At 43.6% G+C, this 10,885-nt stretch overlaps 1 protein-coding gene across 2 annotated transcripts in view; it reads left to right on the plus strand.

The window, feature by feature from the left end:
- Positions 1–6,617, plus strand: part of TYRO3 (TYRO3 protein tyrosine kinase) — a 64,221-nt gene extending 57,604 nt beyond the window's left edge. For both annotated transcript variants that reach the window (XM_028723527.2, XM_028723536.2), the window contains exons 18-19: positions 1,580–1,716; positions 2,174–6,617. In XM_028723527.2, the coding sequence (XP_028579360.2) occupies positions 1,580–1,716; positions 2,174–2,549 (513 nt within the window). In that variant the 3' untranslated portion in view covers positions 2,550–6,617. The remainder of the gene's footprint in view (positions 1–1,579; positions 1,717–2,173) is intronic.
- Positions 6,618–10,885: the final 4,268 nt, after the last annotated feature.

The raw sequence follows: 10,885 nt of genomic DNA on the forward strand, positions 1-10,885 counted from the left end.
CAACTTGGCCACCCCTATGCTTGGCACTGGGAAACACTGAGCAAAGCACTTTGTGCAGCACTTCCCAAACACCCTACAGCCTGCTACTTGTTGGGAAGCACCTTGGAAGCCCTGGGCTAATATCACACAATGTTTGTGCTCAACGTTTCCCGGTGCCAAGCATAGGGCTGGCCAAGCTGCTTTCTGTGGCATTTGCCTGTGATGAGGGACCATCACGCTTCTCAGTCCAAAGCCAATGCTGGCAATTTTGCAAAATCGAAGTGCGTTGTGCGTGTGAAAGTGCCTTGCACGTCACCAGGGCTGTGACGGAGCTCTGAAACATAAAGCAGCATGAAACAAAAGAAGCGTTTGCAGAGTTGTTACTGTTCTTTATACCGTGTCATCAGGGCACACATGGTGCTTTTGATGCTAGGGAAACAACAGCGGAAAGGGGGGGAAGTGGAGGCAGGGGAAGAACACTGAGTCATGGGAACTAGACGGTGGGCCAGAGGCACAGTGTTCTGTGGGGAACATCATTTTTTCTATGAACTGAAGAAGAACCCTGCTGGATCAGACCAAAGATCTATTTAGCCTAGCATCTCGTTTCTCACAGTGGCCAACCAGATGCTTCTGGGAAGCCCATAAAGAATAGCCCTCTCCTGCCCATTCATCCCCAACACACACACATAATGGAAAGAACGAAAGAACGCATTTCTTACATTTGTATGCTGCCCATTATAACTTGGTTTTCTGTGCAGCTTCCGGAGACATCACAATACGATTCACACCGTTCTAACATGGTGCGATTACTGAGAAAGATAGCTGATTGTCATATTGTATGCTACCCTGAGCTCCCATGTAAGGATACAAATATCACATTTTGTTAATATAGCGTGATTGCTCTGCAAAAAGAAGACTGCTCCCTCTAGTGTAATGTTGTGGTAGTCCTCGGCCGAAGAGGGATGTTTGTGTTCATTAACAACTGGATTTTTAAAAGCAATGAGTTACCGTATTTTTCGCTCTATAAGACGCACCAGACCACAAGATGCACCTAGTTTTGGGAGGAGGAAAACAATAAAAAAAATATTCTGAATCTCAGAAGCCAGAACAGCAAGAGGGATCGCTTCGCAGTGAAAGCAGCAATCCCTCTTGCTGTTCTGGCTTCTGGGATAGCTGCGCAGCTTGCATTCGCTCCATAAGATGCACACACATTTCCCCTTACTTTTTAGGAAGGAAAAAGAGAGTCTTATAGAGCAAAAAATACAGTACATACCTATTAGCAGTTAGTTGTCTTTTCTGGGCCTGTTAAAATGATCCTCAGTTTGTGCAGGTAAAGAACCGCTTTTAATATTATTTAGGATTATTTACAGAAGGAGGAAAGATAGAAAATTATGAATGAAAGCACAGTCCTTTGACACACTCAGACTGAACTGCACTGGAACAGGAAATCTAGGAATCATCTCTGTCCGATTATACTGGGAGCAAGACTGGAAAAAAGACGACTGATATTCTAAGCATGTTTCTTCTCCTGAAATTGTTTTTAAATATGTTTCTCCCATTTGTTTAACTATTATTTTCCCCCTCCCCTACTGTATTTCAGTGGGCATTTGGTGTGACAATGTGGGAAATTGTGACGCGGGGGCAAACTCCTTATGCAGGCATTGAGAATGCAGAAATTTACAACTACCTCATCAGTGGAAACAGACTGAAACAGCCCCTGGAGTGCTTGGAAGATGTGTGAGTAGTTTATTAAGCCATTTGGTTTTCCAAACATGAACATTTTCTTCTACAGTGCAGACCACACTATGATAAGCAGAAGCTCCACAAAAATACAGCCATACTTTGGGCCAGCTCAGATAGGAGGAAGTCCCATTGGGCTGTGCCCATTGTAGAGAATGCTTTCTTAATGGACAGAGGGGTGGGTTGCATGATTTAATTGAGATTCCTCCATATTATTTTGATACTGTTCAGCTTGCCTTCAATGTGCTTTTGCCAATGTGCTTTTGAAAACGTATTTTGCAATCAAAACAGAAATCTGTTTAACCACTGTGTTCCACTGGGCAGAGGGAATGCACACTGGTATGCAGCTTTTATTTTTAAAATATAAATATATGTTCCCAGTGCAGCTTACACAGCCTTTGGTTGTCCCTAGGTGCTTCTTTTCTCATTTTGTTTTGTTCTGTTTTTCGTGCAGCTACGATCTCATGTGCAGATGCTGGCATTCAGAACCTAAGCTACGCCCCAGCTTCGGAGCCCTGAAACTGCAACTAGAAATGATCTTGGCCAGACTGTCTTTGCTCTCCTCCAGTCAGGACCCCCTGTATGTCAACATTGGGAAGCCACAAGAAGCTTACAGGAATGACCCCTCAACGGATTGTCCCTTTGGAACATTGGACGGTGACGCGAACATTGCAGGAGCAGCTGCTGCCGCTGTCACGAGTGACTATCGTTACATCATGAGCCCCTTGTGCCTTGGGAGTGATGCTGAAAGCGAAAGGCATCCGGACGCACCTGAGGGGGAAGCCAGGAGCCTTCTTTATGATTTGGAGATGGGACCAAAACGATGTTAGCCTGAAAGGAAGAGGGGGGGGGGAAATGACACTCCACTCTCCTCCAATAAGATGTGTGCATTTTTATCATCTGGTACTGCTTTACAAAGACAGTTGTAGGCTGCTTTTAACCAGCATAGGTAGCTGTAAAATGAGCTACTTCTGCAGCTGTTTGAGTTGCTGTGGCTCATGCTCAAAATGACCACAAATCTTTATCACCTATTGGCCTTCTGAAACTAACTTCCTGCAATGGTGAAATGAAATCCAGTGGGAGTGGCCTAGTCTGTACTTACAGCCAACGAATGCCTGTTCGTCAACCGAGTTGATAACGGAATATTGGAGTTGAGCAGGGTGCTACTCAGCATTCTCTCTTTTTTGGTAAGATTTTCCAGCTCTGAGCAAGGAAGATTGGGACCAGCACATGCGATGGGGAAATGATCTGCTATTGATGGATACTGTATTTAAGGGCGTGAGGGGGAACAGTAGTTTAGCAGTACCACCTAGTCCTCTTGTCTACCTCAGTGGTTCTCAAACTGGCTGCTTCTGTACAATGAAGAAATCTTGCGCCGTTTCTCAGATTGTTACAGTATTTGGTTGCTGGATGGAAGCATTCCTCAAGGCTGACATTGCAGCTAAGCAACAACATGCGGGCACGGTTTTTGCCAGCCTGATACCCTCCAGATCTTTTTTGGCTACAGTTCCTATCAGCGCCAGGCAGAGCAGCTGATGGGATTTGTAGAAGAAAACATCTAGAGGCCACCAAGTTGGTGAAGGCTGTTCTGACATCTCCCTGCAGAGTTGGCCTTCTCCCACACTGCAGGACTGGGTTTTCTTGTCTTTCTTTGCTTTTCGATGTTCGACATGAAGTTGGTTGTACGCACAGTTGCCTTGTCAGCAAAACTCTGTGACAGGGTGACAAATGCATACAGCCGAAACCAAACTTCAAATAGACTTTGAGAGACCAGTGTAGGACAAGCAGTTAGCGCATGGGAAAATTTAATACTAAGGCTGCAGTAGCATACTTACCTATGTAGGAATAAGTCCCACTGAACTCAGTGGGACTTACTTCTGAGCAGACACATCTAGGGTAGCGCTGTGTGGACAAAGTACAAAAAGTGCATATACGAAAAGGAGGTCTATAATGATAGTAAGAGGCAGAACTTTAAATTAAAAACAGACGTTTATTTTATAAATTTTATCCTAAAAAAATTAATATTAGCTGCAGCAAGGAAATTGCTCAGTTGACATCAGCAGAAAAACTCAGTAGGTACCAATGGAATGCTTTACATGCAGAGAAGTAGTTTTCAGTCAGAAAGACTTTGAGAATCACTGGCTTACTTCATTAGAGGTTGTTCCAGCATCCTGCAGAGGTTCAACTGCATTGGAGCATAACTTCACGTATTTTGGTAACCTTACAGAAGGAAATGTTCGTTTTTGAGCTCTCATTTTTCCAATAAGCCTGTTTTGATTAATCATAACTGAAAAGAATAACACGCGCTTTGAAGAAGACTACTTTGACAATGTGTAAATCAGTCAGTGTTTTTGTATTTTGCTGTTCCTAACATAAGGTATGCCTAGGGCATTACACCTTACCATGGCTGCCTGAATTTTTATTGGGCTGTTAGAAAAATTCCCTGATGCAGCAGTATTCAATATGCAGCCACAGAATCGCATTGGGTGCATCAATTTTTAAATTAAGTATTTTTCGGTCCAACTGGTTTCCATGAGAGTGCTTAACATATGTGTAGCTCTCTGCTGTTGAAATCCATAGGTATTAAAGCGGTGGGAGCAGGGGTGTTGGATCATGCTTAGTATTATATATGTTTCCAGGCTGCAGGTCTCTTATAGCAGGGATGGGGAACCTGTTGACTTTCCCAATGTTATTGTATTCCTAACTCCCACCAGCCTATGCCAGTAGGATCAATGGTCACGGATTATGAGAACAGTTCTCCAACAATCTTCCCCATCTCTGCATTAGAGGCTTTTGGCACAACAAAACTCCACCCACTGATAATATGTTTGCATTATTAGTTATGCTTAGAGTCATCTTTCCTATTGGGCTTACTGGCGCGTTGCGTTAGGGCGCTGGCCTCTCAGGGGCACCACAGCGAGTGGGGGAGCTGTGCGCCTTTGCCTGCGGCCTCTTTCCCTGCACTCCTGCCAGCTGTGCCTCGCCAGCTATATGACTGGCGGGCTGCAGCTTCCTTCCCAAGCTTCCGTGGAAGGAGCGCGATCCTCACAGAGGCTTGGGAAAAGGTCAAGAAGTCAACAACTCTGGAAACGAGGGGGCCTCGGAGGGATCTTTGCACCACGGCGCCGGATATGCTTAAGACGGCCCTGGTCATGCTTTCCTTTTTTTGCTGTTTCATTCAGTGCTCACTGAGTCTACATTTCTTCCTGCCCCTTCTGAAACAAGGTAATCTAGAATTACTGGAATTCAAACCACCAAACAGATCCTCCTGAGAGACACTGACAAGGCCCCTTCTCACAACCCGTTTACCACTTTCAGGTGTTAACCAGTAATGTTCATATATGCCTTTCTAGATGGTTAAAAGACTGGAGTGGTCACTCTCATGTGCCAGGAACTTTGCAGAGTCAATAATTCATCAAAGCTTTTCCATCTCTGCCCTGTCTCTAGCACCATCCTTCAGCATGACTACGAAACAGAAGCCGGGGGAGGGGTGGTGTGGGCTATGCAGCTGGAACTGGGCCCTGTTCTCTCCTTTTATGCAACATTAACCATGCTGGTTGTGTGAACAAAGGAGTGGCTAAAGGTTTGATGGTTTGCATTGAGTTTTCATGAAAAACAAGCATAGAAATATTACATGTATTAATAAATCTGTTAGGTTGTGAACCACCCTGAGATCCGCAGGTGAAGGGCAGTATACAAATTCAATTAATAATAATAATAATAATAATAATAATAATAATAATAATAAAGAAACAGCATGAGCTAGGGGGGAAGTTCTTGATTTGTGCAAACATCATCAGTGGTATGCTTTTATTGCCCGTGGTATCTGGTGTGCATATGGGCTTCCCATCATCACAACATTATATTACCAAAAGCAAGTAATAGTTGTGGTGCTGGTGGTATGAGTTAAAAATGGTTTTATGAGTTAAAAATGGTTCTATGCAGTCAGTGCTGAGAAAGCCATATTCTATGTTCTGGAATGAAGCAGTAGATTTGGGATCAAAAACTTACATTAGAACAGTTCCTCTATCTACTTAACAAAACCCACCAGTTCCTCTACAAAATATTGTGATAGAAGCCCAAGTTTCAAATTATACTTTTGAGTCTGAATGCATATGTGAAATAAGTATTTTGCAATTTCCAGCGTGGAAATTCTGCAGCATACTGCAGTTGTTTGGACCTGGGGTTTTTATGGACACTCACCTGATTGAATTAAGACAGTCAAAGCAACTGTCCTACAGAAACCTTCCCAATGAATGGCCTATGCAATAATTCAACATGGGTGTCGAGTGGAGTTTGTTAGACATTATGCCCTGCCTCCCTCAAGTTTACTAAACATGTTTACAGGAGACTGGTGAGAATATAGTTCTTAACCAAGTGCTGCCTTGTCACCATACCTGTGCTCTCATAGCAAACAGTGTGAAACATATTGTTTAACAGACTGACCCTTTAGTTCCAGTATTCAAGAGTGAGTGTCTTTGCTTATGTGATCAGAACAGCATCACCCACACACAAGAGGGAAGTATCAACAGGTTAAAAGTTTGAAGTACCAAAAATAATGAAGGGGAAAACAAACCTAAGAGGGACCCTAAAGAGGCCTGAGCATGCTCAGTGGCTTAGAATGCTGCTTGACTGTGGAGAGGTGGGATGGAACCCTAAACAGAAGCAGTCCATGCTGCAACCTTTTGTTGCAGCTCCCACTTGTGCCTCTTTCATTCGGAATTAAGTCTCATGAGTTCAGTGGGATTCATTCCCAAACAAATGTGCATCAGATTGCAGCTTATGTTTCCTGCAGCAGCCACCTAGCAAGCAGAGCAAGTGTATATATAAAATCTAATTTTCTGAAGCATGTCATTAGTTTTTATGCTTTTTTAAAATAAAATATGTACTGTGTCCTAGTGCTTGCTTTTTATTCCCTTCATGTCATCACTTTACCATTGCTTTTATAAAAGTTTCAAAATAGAAACAAACTTGACTGTTCCCAAGATCAAAGGTAAAGAGACCCCTGACAATTTAATCCAGTTGCGACAACTTTGGGGTTGCGGCGCTCATCTCGCTCTACAGACCGAGGGAGCCGGCTTTTGTCTGCTTCTGCAGACAGTTTTTTCTAGGTCATGTGGCCATCATGACTGGCGAAACCAGAGCAGCGCACGGAAATGCCGTTTACCTTCCTGCCAGAGCGGTACCTAGTTATCTACTTGCACTTTTTGGCCTGCTTTTGAACTGCTAAGTTGGCAGGAGCAGGGACGGAGCAACGGAAGCTCACCCAGTCACAGGGATTCAAACTTCCGGCCTTTCATTCAGCAAGCCCAAGCGGCACAGTGGTTTAACCCACAGCACCACCCGCGTCCCCTCTCCCAATATCAGACTACTACTTAAAAGATTGTTCTCAAGGTTGAGTAGACAAAATTGAAGGGAAGGATAAGAGTGCACCAGCTTTCTCATGATGCATGACTACTTTAGCACTGCTGAAGCCTTTCCTCCTGCTATAAACCATTCATCAAGTGCTGCTTTGTGAAGTCTCATGCCAGCAACTTCTCAAAACTTCATCAGAGTTGGTGTTGCCATTCGACAGAGTGAGGCGATTGCTTCAGGCAGCTGATGCTGGGAAGCAGCCCCCTGGCTGTAACTTCTTGGAGGACAGAGCTGTGAATGCCAAGTGGCCTGCTCTGTGCCCCCACAACCTGCCTGCTGCCCTCAGGTGCCACAGAGGGTACTATCCCATTGCCAGTATTGAAATAAGATTCAACGGCCTGTCCAGGGCATGAAATTCTTCTTCACCTCACTTCACTTCACTGGGCTGGCTCTGCTCCTGTTGTGGAATATTTGATCCGAGACTGATGCTATGAAGAGGCCCTCTGTCAAGATACTTCCAAGTCCTTTCAGAATTGACTTATCGACTGTCACGTTTTGTTATCCACCACCCAAGGAACACGAAACGAGAAACAAAGGTAGAGGTTGTTTAACAAGAGACAAGGAAGGGCTGTTAAATGGCACTGTCAAGCTGGGGTAGGAACCTCAGTCCTGGAGGGCCACATGTGGCCTTCTAGTCCTCTCTAGCTGGCCTCCAGGACTCTTCCCCACATCATGCCCCTCACTGGCTCTGATCTGTGCCTTTCTTGAGTGCTTTTGCTTGACCGAAATGTGTCTTTCAATACCTCTTGCTTGCCTGGATAGGGAGATTTGGGGGAGGGAGGAGGAGGAGTAGCCGCTTTTACACTGCTGGAGCCTACACACCAAGAGTCACAGTCATTGTTCTACCCACTTTTGTTCTGCTTACCAGTGGCATGCAGCCCCCAGGAGGTTACTCATGAATGATACAAAAGGGCTCCCCGATGTAAAAAAAAAAAAATCCCCTACTATAAATATTCTGAATTTGCTTCTTTTTCTTGAGAAGTAGAAAGTGTTTTCAATTGCACTAAGCCCAAGTCTTGGGAATGCATTGTTGAGTTAATTTAATTTAATTTTTTTTTTATCCTTCAGAAAATGGAAGTGTAAAAGACATATTACTTATCATAGATGTATTACTTGTAACTTGAATCATTGGTTTGGGTCCTACCCTCCGGATCAGAAGACAAGCTTGCTCCGTCTTCCATATGACAGCTCTTTAGATCAGGCTTCCTCAAACTCAGCCCTCCAGTTGTTTTTGGCCTACAACTCACATGATCCCTAGCTAGCAGGACCAGTGGCCAGGGATGATGGGAATTGTAGTCTCAAAACATCTGGAGGGCTGAGTTTGAGGAAGCCTGCTTTAGATATTTGAAGGTGGCTATCAGCTCCTCTCAGGCTCCTCTTTTCCAGACTAAACATACCAAACTCCTTCAACCATTCCTCATAAGGCTTTGTTTCCAAACCCTTGATCACCTTCATCACCCTCCTCTGCACAGGTTCCAGCTTTTCAATACCTTCTTAAATTTGTAAATTTGGTACTGTTATGTACTGAGTTGAATAGGATCCAAAATGCAGCAGTCTGATTGGTCCTAGAACAATAGGATCCAAAATGCAGCAGTCTGATTGGTCCTAGAACAATAGGATTCAAAATGCAGCAGTCTGATTGGTCCTAGAACAATAGGAGCCTAGAACACAGGAGCTACCCAATCCAGCTCCAGGTGGAAGTGAATCTGCAACCTGATTGGCCTAGTGAATCCCAGAAATAGCCAATCACGTGGGGCCCATTGTGTAAATAACGTATATAAAGCAGACATTCTTTCTGGGGGAACTTCCATTCCTCCTCACTACTATGAAATGAATAAAGAGCATGAAATCCACTCTCGACTCCGAGTATATTTCAGGTACTGAGCACAGTACTCCAGGTACTGAATAGAGTGGTAATATTATTTCCATTGATCAGGACATTAGATGTCTGTTGATGCAGTCAAGTATAGCATTTGCTTTTTTTTGCTGCTACTTCACTCTGTTGACTCATGTTAAGCTTGTGTTCTACTAAGACCCCTATATCCTTTTCACATGTTCCACTGCCAACTTCTTGGACAACTTCAAACATCACATTTGCTTGCACTTTATTTCTGAAATAGGCCACTGCTGTTTTTCAGATCTTCATTGCCTCTGTACAATCCACATTTGGTTATCCATCTGTGTGAGAAATGGCTAGTGAAGATTTTCTACACTGCTTTTCATCTGTGCTCAGATAAGCTCTGGTAGCTTCCTTTACTAGAAGACACTGAACCATATGCTCAGTTATTTGTTTTAGGTTATCTTTGTGCTGCTGGTTTGTAATTAATTCTTATAGGATTTTATTTGTAAGCGTTGTATTTTAATTTTATAAGCTGCCCTGAAAGATTCCTTAGAATGGTACAAAATATTTGTAAGAAGCATTCAGTATTGGTAATCTCTATACACAGACCACTTTAATATATTGTGGTTTCACACTTCTTCTTTTTTTAAACTGGGGACCTTTGTAAGACGACTGTGCTTCCATTATGGAAGGTGGCAAATCCTTCGCGTATCTTTTGAAGGCTTGTTTTAGGGCCATATCACAGCTACTTACCGGTATGTGTAGCAAAAACTTTGTACACCAAAAATCCAATCTAGTTCTATAGTTCCTTACACCCTGGATGTGAACTTTATACAGCAAGTTCAGTTTGGACCATTGCTCACCTCGATCTCTTACATGATTAGGTTGCAATCATATGTTTTAAATCAGTATGTGGCTGTTTCACTGCGTATGTATATCCGAGAACGTCATGACTAGATACAGTTCCTCAAAGGGTGAACAATATACAGTACCAAGTGTAAATAATCCTTTTGCTTTCCAGATTGCTGAACTCCACTTCTCATCAGCCCAGCCAGCACGATGTGAGTTGGAACAGGTTCCCCTCCCTGGTGTACAAAACACACTGCCCTATGCTCTCATTGCTCCTTTTTTGTTGGTAAGGGTGTAGCCGGGTGGGGCAGCTGCCCCCCCATCAAATAAATAAAAGAAAAATACTTAACAAAAAGTAGAAATGGTAAAAAAATTTGACAGATTATTCTGAGCACTTGGGGTCAAAAGAAAGCAATTTAAAACAACTGTTGTTGAGACATTCCATTCCGAATCTGCTAGACAATGGATAATGACAGGAGGGTGGCCTTCTGCCCCCCATAAATCCTGGCTATGCCCATGGGCCGATGGTTCTCTGCAAGAAAAATCCAAGCACCAAGTCACTTAGGGCAGCAAGAAAAAGGCAGCCCAAATTTGCAAGCTGCAAATGGAAATGGTTTATTGAATATTTACAGATAAATTGTAATCAGGTAAGGAAATTGGCAGGATTATTGCAACAATCTGCGGTTTCATAAGAGCATATATTTAAAGAAGATGAATAAATGAGCACATTGAGTTCATTTGGATATCCAGAAGATATTAAGAATAAATTTAAGGAACCGCAGAAAGAGGGGGAAGGAAGCCAAGTTTTGAAATGTCACAATGAAATGTATAAACCTGAAAAGTATAAATACTTTAAAGAATAAAGAATTTGCCAGCTGCCGCAACCCAATCCTTGCATTTTAAATTCGGAAGCAAGTCGCACTGAGTTGAGCGAGCCACATTCCGCGGGGATCAAGCTCCCACGTGCTTGCCAGGTTTGGACTCGAAAGGCGCAGGGGCGCCCGGCAGGAGGGGGCGCGCGCGAGGCCAGCCAGGGAAGGCTCGGCGCGCGAGCAGGTGGAC

The sequence above is a fragment of the Podarcis muralis genome, chromosome 1 (genome assembly GCF_964188315.1).
Source record: "Podarcis muralis chromosome 1, rPodMur119.hap1.1, whole genome shotgun sequence".
Lineage (NCBI taxonomy): Eukaryota > Metazoa > Chordata > Lepidosauria > Squamata > Lacertidae > Podarcis > Podarcis muralis.